This window comes from Ammodytes marinus (assembly GCF_949987685.1).
Source record: "Ammodytes marinus genome assembly, chromosome: 21".
NCBI classification, from domain to species: Eukaryota; Metazoa; Chordata; class Actinopteri; order Uranoscopiformes; family Ammodytidae; genus Ammodytes; species Ammodytes marinus.
In genome coordinates, this window is record NC_137225.1 from 6,855,381 (window position 1) to 6,877,511 (window position 22,131).

The 22,131-nt window shown below is 45.4% G+C and overlaps 1 protein-coding gene across 3 annotated transcripts in view; it reads right to left on the reverse strand.

The window, feature by feature from the left end:
- Positions 1-20,591, reverse strand: part of nrp1a (neuropilin 1a) — a 70,788-nt gene extending 50,197 nt beyond the window's left edge. For 2 of the 3 annotated variants that reach the window (XM_080050348.1, XM_080050346.1), the window contains exons 1-3: positions 20,075-20,591; positions 18,344-18,792; positions 16,530-16,704 (exon numbers count right to left, since the gene is read on the reverse strand). In XM_080050348.1, coding sequence (XP_079906474.1) covers positions 16,530-16,704; positions 18,344-18,410 — 242 coding nt within the window. In that variant the 5' untranslated portion in view covers positions 18,411-18,792; positions 20,075-20,591. Of the gene's footprint in view, positions 1-16,529; positions 16,705-18,343; positions 18,861-20,074 lie in introns of those variants that run through there. The other variant, XM_080050347.1, reaches the window with a different exon arrangement.
- Between the last annotated feature and the right edge of the window lie 1,540 nt (positions 20,592-22,131).

A 22,131-nucleotide genomic window follows, 5' to 3' on the forward strand; every position in this document is an offset into this window, starting at 1 on the left:
TGTACTGTATATACTATGTATATCTAGTATGCATTTAAAAAGTTTCTCGTATCCAACAATCCTTTATCTAATCAGGAGATAACTAGAGATAGCTAGATAACTCGCTGCTCGAACTGCTCTGACTGCAGTTGTCACTTAAAGGAGGGCATGCATACTGGTAAACTAAACGCATTTTCTAAAATGAAGCTGAACTTCGTCTGATGCCATAGGTTTCGGCATGTGTGAATTTGACAGTGTTCTTCAGCGGGAATTTGAAAGAATATTCCCAAGGAGATGCTGCAGTGAGATTTCTTCAGCAAGTGTTTATTTGTGCAATCAGTTTCCATCTCCATCTTTTGCTTCCCGGCTCACAACGGAGAACATCAATCTTTCCGTGGCCCCCGCTCTGTTCCATCAGCAGGCTTATAATTCACCTCAGAGCCTCTCTCTCTGCAGACATCTCACACACACACACACACGCACACACACACACGCGCACACGCGCACACGCACACACACACACACACACACACACACACACACACACACGCACACACTTCCCCCTCCCAACCCTGCAACTGCCAAAAACTGAGCATTGCCTGGCGCCTAAAAAATTGATGCGGAGATGCATCACTGCGATAAAGGAGAGAAGAGCAAGCTGCAGTACAGCTGTAGCAAGCTAAGCAAGTGTGTGTGTGTGTGTGTGTGTGGTTTTGTTGTTTGTGTGTGCGCACATGAAAACATGCCAGCCAACCAATACATGTATGTCGCCTATCATCACAAGCTCCTTATATGGCGCCCAAACAAGAAGGAATACTCTCGTTTTTCTTTTCTATTTGGGCTCTTCACACCTCCAGAAAAGCTGTTTATTGCTTCTTTCTTTTTTTACCATGGGCTCAAATAGCCCTTGCAAAGCAGGCAGAGCAGCGGGACAGAAGGATGCAGATGGAATAGAGAAAGCGCCCTGGGGGGTCCTTGCTATGCTATGAGTGTTCGAGGGAAGCCAGGAAAGCAGGAGAGAAAGAAGAGACCTCCATTCTCCTAAGTGTCTCTATTTGTTCCTAAATGACTGGTGCGTCAGCCAGAACTCCAGCAGCGTTTTGGGCCAGTGGGTCCACACGCCCCGCTGACACACATCCATCCGAGGCCTTATCATCTGGTAGACATTATGGGGGAAAAAAAACGCTTGGCAGGGCCGTTTGATGCCTCCTTTAAGAGAGTCCCGTAGCCAGTCGTGTTAAATGTAGTTCTAATCTATTGTTTTAACACCTGTACTGTCTCACTTCTAGGTTTGACAGTCTTTAGGGAAGAAAAGGGAACAGTTAACAATGTCTATCTAGGATCATACAAGGAGAACATGAACATGCGGCCTGATCTCAAGCCTAACAGTGTTGGAGGTTTCCTCTCATCTGTGCCCTGACAACCTGACCCACCAAGCACAAATTAGATTCCTTTTCTCAGGGGCTGTTGTTCTTTCTATTCCTCCTGACAGTACAATCCAGTTGAGCCATGCACCTATTTGTCTGGTCCGTGTTGGTCCGCCACGACACACAGACACACACACACACACACACACACACACACACACACACACACACACACACACACACACACACACACACACACACACACACACACACACACACACACACACACACACACACACACACACACACACACACACACACACACACACACACACACACACACACACCGTAAACTGCCTACAACACTGCTGCTAATAGTGAAAATGCTTTTGCCAATCCGATGGGGAAATTAAAGGGACAAAAAGAGAGGGGTAGGAGAGCGGTGGGCGGGCGAGCGGGTGAATGTAATTCTCAACGACCTTCGCTTCGCCGCCTCAAATGTATTAGCCTGCCTTCTTTCTTCAGGCACAGAGAGAGAGAGAGAAAGCAATCCGCCATAGTGTCAAACAAGAACATTAGACCTCCTCGCAAAGCCAAAGAGAAGGCGACAAACCGCCCGGCCCTAACAATATAACAGTTATATTGCCCTGAAGCTTTCCCATGGAAATAATCTGTCCTCCGTCTATAAGTGCCTGCTTGATATGGTTCTACAAGAAGCAATACAATCCTAGGCAATGGGATAAGAACCCTATGAAAGACTGCATAAACCCCTGTGCGATTGGTTTAGTTTTTTGTAATCAGTGCATTTTTTCTTAAGCTCAAGCATGCTGTGGAAAGCCCCAAGAACAAGAGCTCTTTCTTTTGTGCTATTACTCCTGTTTGGAGCCCAGCTGCGTCATAGAACAAGGGCCTGCACTTTTTCTCTGGCATTTCTCATAATTGAGGCTGCACACTGTAACTTGCTCTTGCACGGAAAAAAAAAGACCTAAAAACATGTCAAAACGTCCATGGGGTAACACACAAGTGAAAAGGCCCTAAACAACGGGGCTTTGGACAACTCTCTGTGAGGCCCTAAGGGACTTAGCCAGGGAAAAAAAGGACTTAGTTGTTAACGAGTCACGGCTAACAAACTGTCACTTTGGGGGCTCCAGAAAAAACATCATTACCGTTAGTAGAAGGGGGCCACTAGACAAGCTGATCTCTGACTTACTTTTTCCGAGCCTGGAGGGGACATACAGTACTTGTGCTGAAAAATACAAAAATGGTCCCTCTTTTTTTTTCTCTGCTTTCCCTCCCCCTTACACTGCCTCCCTCTTGCATGTGACATTAATTAACCCGCACCAGAATAACAGGTTCCCCTCTTTCCTTGGGCCCCGTCCAGTCAGCGTCAACTCAGACAGTAAAATAAAAAGAACTGTGGCAGTGAAGAGAGTGCGCATCTTAATTCTCAGCCTAAGACATTAACCCTAATTGACTCGCCGACGTTTCCATTTTCATTGAGGATGAAGATCTCAACGTTGAACCGCAAAGTGTGAAATCAATGTTCAGAATGTTTTCTTATAGCGATCGCCCTCTCCACTGATGTGTCTCCACTTGCAAAGAAATCTTGTAGTTGAAGGCCTCAGAATGTGGCAAACCCACCCAGCGGGATACAACACCCACCAATCAGAGCAGATGGGTTCAGAAGTGGGGGGGGGGGGGGGGGGGGGTTAGGGGGGGGGGGAGAAGGGGAATGATTGCTTTGCTCAACAGCACACTGTGATGGGATAGTAGAAGATACAAAAAAAAGATGGATATTCCCCCACACCTAGACCCCTCCAACTGGCCCCCTTTGGGCGTCCCCCCCGCACAAGGTTAGACTCAGCTCTTTCATATTTTTAGATTTCAGATTGTGCGGCGGCCTTGGCCCCCACACGTTTGTTAAAAAGCATGTTCACTTTCCCGGGCAGCAATTATCATTAGCATTGATGGATTCAGCGTGCCTCCATCCATTAGATTTCCTAATTATACTGTCGAGAGATCTAGCTGTCACCCACAATCAAATTAATGAATTTGGCTATTTAGACTCAATTATTGCACCCCCCCCCCCCCCCCCAACCCCCATCCCTTTGCAACACGCACAATAATCCTTTATTTGGAAATATGAGCACACACACACAGACTGTCGAATGGGGGGATTCTGCCCCGAGGGGAGGGGAGGGGGCTTCCTGCTGTAAGGGGGGGTGGGCTTCAGACAAGCAGGGGGAATACCACAAAAGCAGCTACTGTTAGCAGACCCCGGCACTCACCTCACATGTAAGGCCTATGGCACTCTAAACCCTGGCAACACTCAAGTATGTTCAGCTGACTCGCCTTCAATTCCCATGGGCGAATGTGACGTGCCTACAAGGCCAAAGCAGAGCTGTGTGTATTTTCAGTCATCCTGTTATTGACACTTTGTTTGACCTTCCTTCATTAAATGGTGAAGTCAATAAGAGCCAACAGTTTTAATGTAGACATTTGAATTTTGAATTAGAAGTTTACACAAATAATCAGTATATTTGCTCTTGACTGTTATCCATTAGTCCTATTTGACCTGACAATAACGAGCTCAGTGTTTGCCCTTATTATCAATCAATAATATCTATGTTTTCGATGTGGCTGATTGGTTTAAAACTAAATTGTATGCATTAAAAAGTAATTGTGCTTGCTGCTCCAAGAGGACAATGTTCACTACATTTTACAGTAAAGACCGTCTTGCTCAGCGGTACAAAACTACAAGCCACAGTTTTCATCAGTGAAAATAATCGACCTGCGGTGCTTTGCTGATGTGTAAAGTTTAAGACTGTATAAAAGCCGTACACAATAGCTGCAGTCGTTAGCAGGGTTTAGAATATTCGACTGAATACACTGAGAATGGGTAATTACAATTAATTAGAAAACTCCCCGTGGCAAAATGGAAATACACATTTAGCACTTTTTTTCCCATGCTGAAGTGAACATCGGAAATGAGATGGCTTAGCATACGGGAGCTCCTTCTACGAGCTTAGTGTGCAGTATGAATATTCATGTGTAAATGTATACTTTTGCAAATGAAGCGACAAACCCTTCAGGGCACATTTCTAAGAAACACTTAATAGTATCAAAGCCATATCAATGGGCTTTACTGAGGGCTTTTATGAAACACACCAGTTCTACACGCAATCCTGAAAAGGTTTAACATGTTAACGCAGAAAAGCAAGGCACTCTGGGGATATATGATAGACAAAGGGCCAAAAAAAGAAGAGCGGGGACATTGGTATAAAAATCGGAGAAAAAAAATACAAGGAAAGAAAGCAAGCCAATTGGGATGAAAAGGCTTTTCTTAAAGAGGCGACGAGAGGGAAAGGGAAAGGGAAAGGGGAAGCACTCCAGCCCATTTCTGGGGCCCATTACTGCAGGGAATGGCTCCCATTTGTCCCACCTTGACATTTGAGAGGATCTCTGATTACACAGGAGAGAGAGAGGGCCAAGCAGAGGTGAGCGGAGAGAGAGGGAGAGAGCCCTCCACGGGGGTCCGTGCTGTGGCAAGGGCTGCGATGATAAGCCGTGGTCGTTACAACAATGACAAGTCAAGGGTAAAAATAACAGGGCACTGGGAGTAAGGGGCACAGCAGGGCCCGCGCGTCTACCGTCTTTTTATAAACACGCTGACCCCCTTGCCCTGCTCTTGTCGCCTACTCCTATCCCCCCCGCCCCGAGGGTAACTACAAGACCCAGTGCACTGGGTACACGCACACCCTGCAGGGAGGGAGCACAAGATGGCTTCATCTCAATCTACTTTAATGGCCCACAACCCCCAGCTTCTAGTTCACAAAGTATGAATTTGTGAACAATCTGAATGCATTAGAGCCTCTTAAGCAGGAGGCCACATGCAAGCCAGAGAAGGCGTTGGTGCGACTATTTGTGCTGGCAGTTAGTTGAATCATCACTCAACTTACACATCATTTGAGAGCAATACGCTCTTACACAGCAGGGCCGACGCGTCTACCGTCTTCTTATAAACACGCTGACCCCCTTGCTCTGCTCTTGTCGCCTACTCCTCACCCCCCCAGAGGGTAACTACAAGACCCAGTGCCACTGGATACATGCACACCCTGCAGGGAGGGAGCGAGCCAGCACAAGATGGCTTCACATCAATCTACTGTATAATGAATAATGAAGACCTAATGACCCATAACCCCCAGCTTAGTTCACAATGTATGAATTTGTGAAATATCTCAATGCATTAGAGCCTCTTAAGCAGGAGGCCATGCACATACGAGCCGGAGAGGGGCGTCTGTGTTTCCTTGTAGCTCAACTGTGTCCTTGGATGACTAGACATGGCAACATGCATGCTGTTTTTTTTCCGTAAACTCCAAAGAGTTCTTAACTAAGAGTCCAAGAAAGGAGATACTGCTCGTTAGGGGACATTACTATTGCTGGATATTCCCTTCATGAATGCATGTGTAGGATCTACTAAACATGATTATGTCCCAACCTTGAGATAGTGACCCACTGAACTTTCCGTGGCACAGGGACATGGGAATTAACCAAGTGACTGCCGAGTAACTTCTGCTGATGACAACAGCCAATATGCAATCCTACCCCAAAAAGTGAGCGGCCTATGCAACGACGGACTATGCCTGATGCTGTGAGAGGCTGTAGCGGTGCTCCCCGCTGCGTAATGAGCTGAGGAGCGTGCAGCACTCTGGGAGAGAGAGAGAGAGAGAGAGAGAGAGAGAGAGAGAGAGAGAGAGAGAGAGAGAGGGAGATAAACGAGAGGGAGGAGGGGAGTTGAGGCTGAGGTCAACTAGAGGTAAAAGCTTTTGGGTGCTGCTCAAAACTAGCATCTCCACAATGGGCAGGAAGGGAGAAGGAGTGTGATGTGGGTGTGTTGGTGGTGTTGGTTGGGTTGTAAGGAAACAGACTGCCAAGGGAGATAGAGAAAGGGTGCAAAGACAAGTTGATAGACGGAGGGAAGAAGTAGAAACAATAGAGCAGTGGTGTAAAGAGTAGCTGAAAACCATAATTGAGTAAGAGTAGAGATACCTTACTAGAGAAACGACTCCCTTACAAGAACAAGAACAAGTCGCCTATTGCAATACCACCTGAGAGAAAGTATCTGATTTCTAAAAGTATTAAAGTATCTAAATACCTTAATATTCACTTTTCTATTGTGTTTTTGAATTTTCAAAATAATCAGAAATAGAGGTCCTCACTTGGTCACTTGTAGTCTGATAGTCCCCTGTTGGCAATGTAGGAATGTATGTGTGTGTCCGTTTGTGGAGCTCATATGGAATGTATAATGCTCAAACATGCACTAGGTAGTGCATAAACTATCAGATAAATGCTACGTAGGAACAATTTGAAGTAGTCTCCCACTGAATTGTAGTAGAAGTATATAGTAGAAGATCTTGAATCTTGAATAGAAAGTAGCATGAAAAGAAAATATCAGTCAAGCACAAGCGCCTCAAAATTGCACTTATTGCACTTACAAATACAATAGAAATAGTGCCAAAAGGCTCATGAATACTTGGCAAAAGGTGATATTATCAATCTAGCAAAAGGTATAGTGACTCTCTCTCTCTCTCTCTCTCTCTCTCTCTCTCTCTCTCTCTCTCTCTCTCTCTCTCTCTCTCTCTCTCTCTCTCTCTCTCTTAGATTCTTCTACATGGTTACGAAGCCATGTAAAGGGCTCGGCACCTCGAGGGCAATAGCAGTAATAACCGCACTGGGAATTATTCAATTAAACACCCCATCCGTCCCCTCTAGCAGTCTCCCTCCTCTTTTCTTTTCTCTTCTCTCTGTCCTCCCTACTATTGCAGCGGTGGGGGGGTTTAGGGTTCAGCCATCAGTCTGGGGCTTGGTGACCCGGTCATGTGGCTGGACATGTAGCCACTTGGCTGGGGGGGAGAGGGGGAGAGATTGTGAACAGTCCCTGAGAGGAGACTGAGATTGTCCTTTTGAGTGTGTGTGTATAATAAGCACACACGGTGACCACACCTGACCTCCAACCGCAAAATAACCTTCAGACAAGTATTCCTGGCTCTTAGCAGGAAGAGGAAAAAGGATGGTGATAATAATAAATAAGGTCTATTGTTTTTACAATGAGAACTTGATTGCTTACATGGCCAGTTGATCAGTTGTTGCCAGGTGTCCTTTAGAATGTGCCTCAGCCCTTGGACGCAATAACTTATATAAAACCACATACTCTATTTCATTCTGATGGCTGCATTGTTCTCATAGTGTGCAAAAGAACTCTATTTTTTACAATGATGCAGCACTTTGAAAGCCAAAGAGGCCGTGCTGTGAGGGCCACATGCCAAGCAGTGCATCTCTTCCATGGTGCTGCGCAAAGTAAGCTGAATGCTTGGCATCACAGGGCCAATCTAAGTGCTGATGGCCAGCCAGCCCTTGGCAGTACTTGGAGGACAAGGTGACTTCCTCTTCCATTTATTGGCCATACAATCAAACTTTCCTGCTTACTTGGAGGGTGTGTAGTATCATATAGCTGAGCTTTCAGGGTGAGATCCTCAGAAAGACTGTGTAAGTAAGTGTGCATTGAATAGGGGGGCCTTCTCGTCACTTATCCCTGTTCTAGGCAGGGGTCATCCTGAGAAGTCTGGAGAGGCGCCAGAGGTACAGGGCTGCTAATAACACTTTCAGCGCTTCCCTACTGTGATAATGCGGCAAAAAGGTTGCCATGAGGCTGGATTTACAGTCCTTTTTCACAATTACTGCCACCTCACAAAAGAATTAAAGGCGTGAGAGAAAAAAAATGCAATGAAAAAGAAAGACCATAACTAATGTTGCCAATTTAGTGAGGCGAGATCAAGCAACAGAGCAAACAAAGCGAGGGATTGTGAGTGGCTCTAACTCAATCAGAGAGCAGTGGGGTAGCACCCCATCAATCAATGTCTGCTTGCTGCTATGGACGAATTACACCCAGTTGAGTGGGGGGAAAGACCAGCGAGGCCGACTAGCCCGCTGTGCGCGAACACACTGACCGAAAATGACCCCGGGGATCTGGGGGCCGAGACAAGAGGGTCCTCCGCTTTACTTCCTACCTATACCCTCTTACCCACCGCAAACAAACTTTGCTTCACCCGGAGGCCCTCTGGAGACTTTTCTTGGTTGTTTGAATAAAGAACCCAGTGGTTTCTGAGGCCCCCCCTACCCCTTATCCCCTACCACCTGCCACCCCCTTGAGGATCTATAAGCACCGCCGGCGTTAGGGAAACAAACAGGGCCACATAAGACCAAGGCCACATCAATCAAAATCATGAGCCCCCATTCAAGGTTATGGCACTGAAGGAAACATGTCTGACAAGCCTGGACACGCTGTATTTAAGTGTCCAGTACTCCCCCCATCAATTCAACTAAAAAGCCCAATTCTCTTTCCTTTCTTCCTTGCAAAACACAGATAATAAAGACACTGGGAGGTAGTGTGTTTGGACATAACCCAGCCAAGACTACTGCTCTGCCACCCACATATGAACTTGAATTATACCTCATTCATGTATCACTTCTTTTTTTTCATTCCAGCATCATAAACTGAGAAATCTCTGTTGATGAGAAGAAAAAAAGAAAAAAAAACCTGTTGCTAATTATATTATACGAGGCAAAAGGAGGAGAGGGGGAGAGACAGCACTCACTGCCAACTGTCCTTTGGAAAACAGAGATGCGTAATTGAATCATAGCCTCAGTGTTTAATGCTTTTTCATCAGCCCCGGAGGGGGAAATGAGTATGAATTTTCTTACAGTCGATACACATGCGTGACCAGATAGAGAGACCAGATTACCAAATGTTTTCCTCCAATTATGTAGACTCTCCATAAGGCTCCTTTTCAAGCAATCTGCTTTGGATAAAAAAAAAATCAAAACAATAAACTAAAAAGAGCATACCACCACGGACATCTCTAAGCTGAGTGGGCCGCAGCTCCATTCCACAAAAAATAAACTGCCATATAGGGAAGCTTGTAAATGGTTTGGGCTGGGGAAAAAAGAAAGAAAAAAAGACCAAGAAGAATAAGAAAAAAAATACACCAGCTGTGTGCCAGGAGCAGCTTAGTGACACTCAATCCCTGGCAAACACCAGTCACCAACTCCCACATCGAGTCGTGAAACAAAACAGGCCGACACGTGATACTGCAAGACGCTTTTTATGCCGCCGCCCGCCGAAGATGATGATGATGCGACAGAGGCTTAAAATCCTGCGGGGTTATTTATGAGCACGGGGCCTCGTCTCAAATCTTTCTTTCTCTCTTTCTCTCTCTCTTGCCTTGATCCTCCTTTTTTACTCTACTCCTCGGCTGTGAAGTGGACCTCTCCTCCCCTCCCCGCTGTGAGCTAGAGTGGCTCGCCTCCCGGTTTGTGGTCGGGGTTGTGTGCATGAATCAAAGTTGTGACAGAGCAGCGGGAGAGGACGGCAGATGCCACGGCCAGAAAGCTTTTCAATCAGGCTGCCCTTCCAAAGCCGCGGCCAAGGTGAAACACTTCACCGGTGGATAGAAATAAAGAAAAAAAAGAAAGAAAGGAAAATGCATCGCTGCTTCCCCCCATGGTCACTCTTTTTCACAAACACACGCACGCACGCACACACACACACACACACACACGCGCGCACACACACACACACACACACACACACACACACACACGCGCACACACACACACACACACACACATACATTGCCAACAGTGGACTATCAGACTGCAGTGACCAAGTGAGGACCTGTATTTCTGATCATTTCAAAAAATACAAAAACACAATAGAACATTTACCTCTAATGTATTTTGACTCAGTCACTCAGTCACTCACACACACACACACACACACACACACACACACACACACACACACACACACACACACACACACACACACACACACACACACACACACACACACACACACACACACACACACACACACACACACACACACACACACACACACACACACACACACACACACACACACACACACACACGCATTTGTAAGCACACATGTGCACGTACCTACTTTAATCCCGCTCATTAGCCGAGAAGTAATCCTTTCTGTGTAGAATAGATGAAGAGGAGGGACGAGCGTAATGAGTGTGAAGGTCAACGGCTTTCTAATGCAACACCCTCGGTCTGCCGTCCTATCTTTCTCTGCCCTCTGCTTTATTAACAAGGTCAACGCTTTTATCAACAGAGCGGCTTTCATGTGCCTTGAACGTCTCACCCACCTCAATATAATTTTCGTTTTACGTATAGCAAATGGATTTGGGGTTTGTAATCGAAACTCAAGATGCACACACATTGCTTTTCTCTGGAAATTCTATAATGCTTACAAAATAAGGTTCGGCATAATTGCTGTGAAAGGGGCAAAGCAGATCTATTTGAAGAAGTGGATTGCCCTTTGATATGGTGCTACCCAGAGAGATCTTCCAAGGTACACAGTGTAATTTTAGACGTAATTTGATTTCCATTGTTGGGAACTGTGGGACTCTATTGCTTTGGAAAACACCAGGTGCATAATTTCAGTTGCTTTTGTCAAAGCTGGTGGTTTAAAAGATGTGGTGTCGCCGTACGCACCCTTTATTTTCCCTGTGTCCCATTTCTCAGCAACGCTTTTACTGTAAGTCCACCGGCGGCAGATGCCTGTCTGACATGTGCTTTGAAAAGACGCAAACATTCGACAGCAGAAATAAATGTCCACTAATGGGCCGTAAGTTTTGTCAACCATCCTTGTCGCTCCGAGGCCCCTCAAGAGTCCCCTCTGCCCCTGAGGGTCACAGCACTTCCGTTCTTTTAAAGCCTACGCCGCCGCCACAGGCCTGTCTAGAAAAAAAAGGTTCGTATTGCGTTCCTGACTTATTTATTTTCATCCATGACAACGGCTGATAAATGGTTGCACAGCCCACTTCTCCTTATTTGCCCATGGTTGCCTTGCAGAGGAGCGTGAGAGTGGAGTAAAAGGGGGGGGGGGGGGGGCTGGGAGAGGGAGCTTTTTTTTAGATCCTCTAAGAAGTTAATGCTCCTCTCTCCTGAGATGTGAGCGTCCATTGCTCTTTTAAGCTAAAGTGTAAAAGTAACTTATTTTGGCCCCATGAGTTATTATGAGTAATTACACTGTCGGCACATCTACATGAGGTAAGCCTTCAGTGATCGCGCATGGATTCGAATAATTCCGCTGTACGCTGTCATACCAAGAAAAACAGAGAGAGTTTTGTGGAGCTGATAGGGTTAAACAACTTTGTGTCAACGCGTGAATGTAACCAACATTCATTTATACGATACAAGTTACGCACTATAGCTTTAAAGCTCCTAACCCCCTGAGCTGTCAACCTGCTTTGCTCTTTAAAGTGGATCTGCTTGCATGCTTTTCAAGTGGAGACATAGGAGGGGAATTAGGGAAAGTGGCCAGCTATGGATCTTGTCCATGAAGCCCCTTTTGACCTCCTCACTTTCACTTCCCAGAAAACAGGTGGCACTCTTTGTCGGGCACCAGCGCGGCCATCTGCGTGGAGTTAGTGGGATTCCACATGACAAAGAAAGAGCCAACTATAGACCAACGGTAGGCTAAAAGCCACACTAACCCCCACCCCACCTTCCCGAGCTCCTGTTAGTCATCTCTGAGCCCGGGACTGCATGGTTCAGGAATGCCAGGAGGGGCAGGATGTCTATTGTAGAGGGTGCACAGCGGAGAATGTTTGCCTTCCCAGCAGGCCCGGGAGCTCCACAGGGGCAGCTCAGGCTGGGGGGGGCGGGGGGGAGGATAGGTTTGGGGTAGAAGGGGGCAAGCAGGACAGAGAAAGGAAAGGAGTGGACCACAATAAGAAAAGAGGAAAAACAGTGCTTTGAGTAACAGGCACCTGATGGCAGGGGGCTCTTGCGGACCTCTGAAGCATGGCGAGAAAGGGAGGCCTTTCGCTCACTCTCCCCCACAAAGCTGCTTGAGAAGGAATTCCACAAATATCTCTGCTGCCTGATACCACCCTGCCTATTGCATTCATCTGAACACCCCCCTCTTTCTATCTCCTGCACAGTCTGTCACACTGGAACTTCATTGTGTTCCAGAAATAATACCATCAAGACAGAGAGAAAAAGCCATACATATGAGGTATACAGTCTTCTTTGTGCATCTGTTTTTAGCTCCTCTCTTCTGCTATACTTCCAAAACCAAGAGTGGAGCCTGACCTTGACTTGAGTGACTGGCTGTCAACAAGGGATTTCAGTGTGCTGAAGAAGAAACTGCTTTTTTGGTTTGGTCAGCAAATCCGATTCTATCAATGATTCATAATGTTGTCAGGAGTAGCTACATCAAGTAGATGGTTCTCCTCATGGAGGCAGCAGGAGTGAACAGCCTGCAGCTCACAATGAAAGATTCTCTCAGTCTTGTTAAAGCAAATCGAACACTAGAAACTCTTAACTTTTTCAGATTTCTGAACAGAGAATCTTACTTGAACAGTAAGTTCTATAGTCTTACAAATTAGATCCTTCAAAACGCCTTACGCAAACTTGTCTGTCAATTGCTTAGATTCAAATACACTGAAACCTACATTTTCCCATCAGATGGCAGAGTAAAAGGAGCCGGGCAGCCCTTATCAGATCACAAAGAAACAGGGAATGCATGTGTTGGGAGGGAGCGGAGCACCAACGGCATATCTGTTTACTTCAGTTTTTTCACTTGAGCTTAGCTTGCTCATTCTGCTGATTTTCCGAGCTGAATTGACTTCAAATATTTGCCCCGATGCGGTCTGCGCCTTCGCTTCAAAATTCATTAGCTGTGAGAGCGGCGAGGGCACACCCCCCCCCCCTGAAAACTTCCACTCTGTGAAAGTCTACAACGGTGCGTGAAAGGTAAACACGTTCTGCATTCAGAATGGCAGGGCTCACTTAGTCTCCTTATCTCTGTGATGAAGTGTTTTCCTCCTCCAGCTCTCAGGATACAGGGCTCTGCACTTCCCCAAACAAACCTGTCAAAGGGGGGGGGGGGGGGGGAGAGAGCAAGCACGCACGTGCAACAACACACCGCCACGGCCAGACTCCACTCCGCCACGGCTGTTTTTCTTTTTAAGGGCACCCACTTTGAGTGCTTCTTGTTTTGTTTGCTGATAACAGCCATGTTGAGGAACATGTGGTGCATGTGTGTTCCATTTACACACTAATTAGATTGCAAGGCAGTGCACTGAAGCGTGCATTGTAGCCCCCACCTCTGCCTCCACCCACTCTGCCAGTCCATCAGATAAGGAAACCATTCTGGCTCTCATCAGTTTCCATTATGTAAAGGCTGATTTGGTGAGTGGAGTTGTCCCAAGGAGTCTTGACGGGGGCCCAGCACAAATCACACCCAACTACTGTCTACGGATAAATAAAGTAACTGTTCCCCCTCCCATAATCAAGTTAACTATGACATGCCTTGTCAGCGATTAGCACAATAACCCCCGCACATGCTGCATTCTAGTGCCATAATTGGAAGTAAAGAAGGGAAAAGGGAAGTCATGTCATGGCTGGTCTATGCTGGATAAAGCCTGAGTCAATCTGAAGAAGGTGGAATACAATGTGAAGTGGAACTAAAGTCCCATGAAAACCACTCCATTAAAAAACATTCAAAATGAAACGGCACACCAAGTTAAAAATAGGGGGGAAAGGCTGTAGGTCAGGTCGACCATGTTTTCTGGTGCAATATCTGCGCGGCCACATGAATGGGATACTCAGTTAAGTTTCGCAGCCATCTGCCAGGGACATTTGTTAGCATATCCTCTAGACACGTGGTTTATACCCCTCTGACCAAAACACTGCCCTCTCTTAGGCTGTGCCTGATCCAAATGCATGATAGGGTTGAGCCAAAACAACAACACGAGGGGGGGAAAGGGGGAGATGGAGACACGCTCACAGATGCAAAGTTGTCCACCACACACTCATCTGTATCTGCTAACCAAATGTATGCCCAGCCAGTTAAAGGTGCATTGAGTCAGCCATTCTGGAGAATTATTTCTGTCAAAATCAGTTATTCTTTCCTGCACACACAGTATGTACAGTTAGCGTATTGTGAAGAGATATTCACAGATTTTGATTTTGACAAAGTGATTTTGACAACAAGCGTTTCCAGAATCGCCGACTCCGCCTTTAACTGACACTCCAAAAAGTGTGTGGCTGCTGAACAAATGTCAGAGCCGATGGTTAAATGCTACATGGATGGATTAGTCCACTCAAAACCCAACCCTTTTTTCAAACTAGAAAAATAATCTGTCTTCGGTGAGCCTGCAGGGACCAAATTCCTTTTACTGTGTGTGTTTAGACACAGGAAATTCATTCCTGACTAATTTGATTAGCACAAGCATTGTTGTAGCCTATACCCCCCCTACTTCCTCACTCGCTCCTCCTAACTGTGGCTCTTGGACAGTTTAATAGTCCCTCTGGTGATGAAATCAGACCCAAAAAGAATTGGCGTGGAGCATCCAAGCCTCTAAAAAGACAGTGGCATTCAGCCTGCCATAAATCTCTGACAGCAGCAAAGAAAGGTTAAAGTGGGATGGATATCCGGGATTTAAAAAATTGAAAACCAAACCCTGCAAACGTATACAGGGGCCATTGGAGGGAAGACAAAAGAAGTGTAGGGTCCAGGTTTTTAGGGTGGAGCGGAGACATACGGTAACAGGATCCAGCAAAGCCCTGTTCACTCCCGAGCCCTGCAGCGTCAACAAACAGCTGAGACAGAGGCACCGGCACACGCACCAAAACCACACACAATCAAACACACGCACACACACGCACACACACACACACACACACACACACACACACACACACACACACACACACACACACACACACACACACACACACACACACACACACACACACACACACACACACACACACACACACACACACACACACACACACACACACACACACACACACACACACACACACACACACACACACACACACACAGGCAATCACAGCGATCCAGTCTGCCCACGCAAAGGCTCACCTCGGGGCAACCCACCACTGACACACAGACTCATCACATTACTGTCTGTCTCCGATTTCATCGGCTTAAACTATCTATCTGACAAACAGGTTAGCCGCTTAGCCCTTTTGTTGGGCGCGACAGCTCGCGGCTTACAAGTCAAATAAGGATCAGTGAGTAACTGTCACCGAGAGAGATTCACTTTAAAATGGATCATTTCCCCTAGTTTTGAGTTCAAATCTTTGTAAAAAAACAACAACAACAACAAAGCAAAACAACCAAGACGAGCCAGATATTCTGACTTGTTTCTGGTGTTTAAAGAGAGACTGCCAAGATAAAATGAGCCCAGACTTGTTTTTATAGAGCCAGTCCATGGATTTTCTCACTTGTTTGGAGCGTAATGGGAATTTAAGAGGGAATATAACAGTCAATTGAATACTAAGATGTTTTTGTGTGTGTGTTTCATGCAGCGTTCAAAGTGACCACAGTTGAATGAATAGCCTCTGTGGTCAGGCTTTCGGACCCGCAGATTCAGCAATGCGAATCAATATCATACGAACGGTGACATCATGCCACAAGGACGAAACAGCTAGGGCCATTCCAAAACCAAATGGCAGGGGTGAGAGAGACATTCCTGCTGCCCTATGTAGTGTCAGAGCAAAGCAGTGCATTGACACTGCTTCAGTGAGCCTGTGGACACTAGATGGAGCAGTTTCATGTGCAATATGCATGAGGGAAAGGGGGCAATGTGGGGGTATCACACACACACATGACAGCCCCATGGAACACACATGTATACGTGCAATCATATATGAATAAACATACATTTATAGGTGTCCATGTTTGTGCAAACAGCTTCTACACAGCTTATGATGGTGTAGTAGTGGCTCCCACACACAGTGAGGTCAAGGGGGGGGGGGGCCAAAAGGGTACCTTGAACTGATGCCCAGACAGTTTGATTCCACTCATGCTGCTGTTATTTAAGTCACCCATATTAATCATAAAAAAGCAGAACTATTATTTTCCACAGAGGTTTTCACTCTATCCTCCTGTTTATTCCCAACTAACTTTAGACCAGACCAAGGGGCCCACGGGAGGAAAAAAGAATCTGATTTAATGAAGAAGAATTTTTTTTTTGTTTTGTCTGTTGTGCGACCAAAAGAAGCACATCTGTTTTTCATGAAGTCTTGATGACTAACTCGCGGCACACTCACTTGCACTCCCGGTCCTCCAGATCGAAATGCGGATTGAAGTTGATGAGGATCCGCTGGTGGGGACCCGGCGCAGATATCACCCACACACATCTCTGGGAGGAGGGGTAAGACATGGGGTATCCGGGAGACGTGAGGTAGTTGGCGGTTGATATTCGGATGTTGCCTCCACATTTGTCTGCAAGAGGGATGTGAGGGAGTGCAAAAAACAAAAACAAAAAATGATTTAAGGCTCACAACAAAATGAAAATTGTGTTCCACATTTTAGCTGATGCTCCTATTTATAGCTGCTGACAGAGACAGGAAAGCTAGACTACATCAGTTGTTAACATGTGCCTTCCACATGTCAAGCTTCTTAGCCTTATAGGACTTCTCTCTCACTAACATGCAAACTTCTTTTCAACTTCTTTTGAGTTATATCATCAAATGACAGTCCAAAATCTATCTATCTATCTATCTATCTATCTATCTATCTATCTATCTATCTATCTATCTATCTATCTATCTATCTATCTATCTATCTATCTATCTATCTATCTATCTATCTATCTATCTATCTGTCTATCTATCTATAAAAATACACAGAGCTTAGTGAGATTCATTTCAGTATGATTATTAATATTATTAATATTGGGTCTAATTAAATGGAACGTTGTTTATGGTGAACTGTAGACACTTGTATAATGTCATGATGTGGCACAGTCAGAGAAAGGAATAGAGCTACACACAGTACAATAAGTATAAGCAGCAGCTTCCAGGTCACTTTAGTTCAAGCGGTCCAAATAAAAAAAGAAAAAAGTCTGACGGGAGAAGCTTCGAATTAAGTTTCTATTTTTTATTTACCGGGGTCAACAGCCGCTCGGATAGGATACAGTCTGTTCCTTTAAACTTCTCCATACAGTCTAACTTTCATCATAAAACCAAATACAGCTCTTTTATTTCACAGGCCCGCTGCCTCTACTACTCATATGTATCTTCCTTTGTATTCATCCTTTTAATAGAAACCTTTCCACCATCTGCGGATCCAACCTCTGATGGGTATACAAAGTCCTTTGAATCGAAATGAAATCGAAATGCGTGAAATATTAAAAAAAGCGCAACATGGAAACGAAACAGCAGCAGCAAGAACTGACGCACGGAGAGGAGCATTTGCGCTGACTTTTCGAACTTCATTATAGCGCACAAGCACACACCTTCTTAACCCGATAGCTGGCCCCTAACAACAGGGATTCAAATTAGGTCATAAAATATCCCAAAATGTGCTTATTATACATTCCAATGAGTCTGAAACGAAAACTATGGATGCGTAAATTCAAATAAAAGAATATTCCAGATTATTTTAAAAGTATCTGTGCAATATCTTCCTGTACGGCAAGAATATTAAGACAAATCCCATGAATAGAATAGGTGAAATAAAGAATGAAACGCAATTAAAGAGGGTTACGAAAGTCTCCACTAAATGACTATTATTGAGCAATATTGTCTTATAAGAACATTAATTCCCTTGTGGGCAAGTGAGCGCCTTTGCAAGTGTGCCGGAAGATTAGCAGAGATCAGCGAAGTCAGACATAGGGTTAATATTGTCTCCGCAAAGTCACTAGTGTGCAATATTCCTCTCAGTATTTATCAAGAGAGGGATTTTCCTGTGTTGGTACAATGGGGGCAGGTGAGCGCCGCGCGAGTTTGCCAAAAGATCAGCGCAGATCAAACAAAACTAATCTCCTAAAAAATATATATCGGGATGAGTAAACTTTGCAGAGTACATAAAAGGCTGTTTTTTTAAAAGGTAGGATATGAGATGTCACACAGACACTTACCGTTTTTGAAAGCCTTGACCATCAAAGGGATTCCCATGAACAGGAGAAAGACTAATCCACAATGCATCCTTGTTGTTTTCTCACCCGAAAAAAATAAAAATTACGCATATAAAAAAGAAAAATAGAAATGAAAGTCCTCCAGGGGGTTTCTTTAGTGACAAATATTGGTCTCTCGAAAAATAAAACAGAAGTGTCTCTTTTTTTAACCGGTTGGAACGGATCTGAGAGCGGACTCAGGTCGCTGGCATCCTGTCATTCAGCTCCTGTTTCCTTTCGACTGTGCCACCGGCTGCAGCGCACCTCTCTCCAGCGCCGACAGTGCCATATCCTCTCCAAAAAGAATTTAAAAAAAAGAATCCAAAAAAAGCGCAAGATGTATACGAAGAAAGTGTCCCAAATCCTCCTCCTCCGTTCAAATGATGAGTCGACAGCAGCAGCAAATCCTCAAGCTGTGGGAGAGAAGACAGACGGTGAGATGTGAGCAGGTTTAGGAATGCGTAATGCGTCCGTGTGCGCTCTGGACGTTACACCCAAATCTGTCTAAAAAAAGGGCGCTGCTGCAGCTGATACAAAGGGATAGCCTACACACACCCCTTCCCAAAAAAATGTGACCACTTTGCTTCTATAGGCTCAGAGTGGGGGACTGGCAGAGGTTGATGATTGGCTTGATAACAAATATAGCCAACCTATGTGGAGAAGGAAAAAAATCCCGTGTCTTCTATAATGTAAGCGGAGATGCACACTGAGTCACAGAGAGCACCAGCAGTCCGTTAAGTGACAAGACTCTCTCTCTCTTTCTCTCTCTATCTCTCTCTCTCTCTCTCTCTCTCTCTCTCTCTCTCTGTTTTTTACTCACTCACAATTTCTTACCCTACCTTGCTCTCTCTCTCTCTCTCTCTCTCTCTCTCTCTCTGACTCTCTCTCTCTCTCTCTCTCTCTCTCTCTCTCTCTCTCTCTTGTCTGTTACAAAAAGGAGCCACACATCCATGGAAGATGTAGTGACACGATAGGACCTACAGCAGGGACATTTAAAAGCACCATTATGGATGGAACCGAAGAGCACATTTGGGTGAAGATCTGAAGCTATACATCATCGTGATCTTTAACAAAGTGAAGTGTTGGCTGATAGGGGAGTACTGTAGGGGTATTTCCTCCGGATGTCCCCTTTCCGCTCCTATCCGAGATTGATCATTTTATGTGACACACTGCACTACTTAATCAACACGAGTTCCCCCTTTGCGTCTTCCTTGTTCAAGTCCCCGTGGATTGTTGTATTGTATGCGCCAGTAGCTCTCCAGATGCGCACATTGTGTAAAAAGGCTGCCCCCACACAACAGTGACACCATCACAACGGGCACTCCGAAATTTAGGTGAAATCAATTACAGCGTAAATTATTGTAGCCTCGAGTCGTTTACTCAAGGCTGCCCTTACTGGGTCACACTTCAGCACGGAACGAGACGGAGCAGGCTTATGCGCTCAGCGAATTTCAAATCAATACAGACATGAACATTGACATTTGGAAAAAATTATGAAATTAAAAAATAATATGTTTGAACATGCATGATGTAATGTTTGCTTAAAAACATGAATGGAGTGTAAAACAATAGTGGGATCGTATTAGTTATAGTTTATTAAAAAAAAAATCCATGGGGAATCTCTCATGGACACAATATGAAAAAGCTGTTCACTGCATGTTTGCGCATAAGTCACACCAACACAGCTGTATTCACCTGCTTCTTGAGGACTCGCAAACCCGCAGGCATCCAGCCCGTCTCTCTCCACTTCCAACATGCGTGGAGCAAAGTGTAGTATACGATCCGATAGGCTTTCTCCGATTCTGTTCAAAATGACACCAGATCGTTTCCACAACCTAACAAAATCAAGTGAAGTTATTTCACCCCAAGAAAGAAAGCCCCCTTTTTACGCCGGGGGGGGGGGGGGGGGGGGGGGTAACCACAGCGCAGTCCACTTCGTTCCCGGCTCCCCCGCCAAAGACGCACAGCCGATGCCCGGAGACTCGCTCTCCTCTCCGCCTACACACTAGTCTCCTCTCCGCTGATCTACCAGGATCTCTCTCTTTCCTTGTGTCGATCCCTTTCATTCAGTGCTGTCTCGAGTCCAATGCGGTTAACGTGAGGAGATAAATTAGACAGTCCAAAAATGTGAAATCGAATAAATACAAAAGTCCAGGGTGATCTGATATAAGTTAGATTTCTCCGTCCGTCTCTCCGGTGCGCCACTGCTCTCGGCTCCTTCACTGATGCTAATGCAGAGGGTTTGAGTCCCTGCCAGCCACACACACGCCCCTTTACGAGAGACTCTAGTACGCTGGGTGCGCGCGATCGTTTCCGTGCGCGCGTTTGTGTGTGTATGGGGGTGTTTCTGCAATCGAAATGCAGATTTCGGCCAGCTGCCTCTCTCTCTCTCTCTCTGTCTCTCTCTCTCTCTCTACTCTACCAGCCTGTATCCTTTATTGGACTCATCAGAAAGTCACATTAGACATTGAATGCGCTCTTACCCGACGGCGTCGTTCCTCTTACCAGCCATCTTCAATGAGATCCTTCTTCTATTATGGATATCTCATAGAAAAATCAGACTTTATCACCCCTTATGCGGTTGGAACAACACAGTGCCTCTATTATTAGTTATAATGATTGTGCAACAGGAATCTGTAACTTCTTTAGAGAATCATGGGATTATTTAAGTGATATAATATGAAGGGGAAAACAATACAATGATATGATGTGTGTTCAGGACAATATTGAGCACTCAAAAGGTTCCTAAAGAAAAAGCACAAGAGTATATCATAGAAGTATTATATAAGCTTCATGCCCTGTGTTCTGGGACCTTAAAGGGGCCCAAGGGACTCACTGTGTGTGTGGTGTTGTTTCCGGGAACAAAGAAGCTTTTCTCTATGTATGGACAATCTGTCTTTCCTGTCCGTCACACACACACACACACACACACACACACACACACACACACACACACACACACACACACACACACACACACACACACACACACACACACACACACACACACACACACACACACACACACACACACACACACACACACACACACACACACACACACACACACACACACACACACACACACACTTCAGCCTGTGCCAAAAATACCTCACACTCTTTTAGTGACAGCACAATCTTGTCAATGGTGACGTTACAGATGTGAGATGTGATGTGACACACACCAGGGATGTCACTAAGTCACTAAAACGTGTGGAAAATAAACTGATAAATACAATACCAGTCTCTGAATCTGGTATTAAACTAAATAAACCTTTTGAACCGTTCGACTGTATAACCGTGAGAATTATCTCTTCTGGGACAGTGTAGAAATGATGGCTCCTCTAAATGAGTGCAGTCACAAACACTTCATTGAAGATACTTATTGCAGGACATGCCATGTTAGATTCATGCTGTTAGATTGCATGTAACTATACAGTGCAGAGAAAAAGCAAAACTTCCGGCCAAAACAGCCACTCATATTTTTTCTCTCAGTGTGCAACTCTCCAGTATAAAGGGGAAGTGCAACTACAGTGGATTCCCGCCTATACTTCTTCTATAACTTAGTTCCCTAACACTGCTTTACTAACCACTGTCACTGGGCCGTAGGGGTTAAGCCTGGCACACAGTGGATGGATGCTTGAGTTCTCTGCTGTTTTAGCTCAATCGACTGCAATAACTGGAGGCTTCCTGCTGCAGGTCTCTGTGGTTGGGAGGCTTCTCCCCTGTAGGGGGCAACAGAGCTGGTGAGT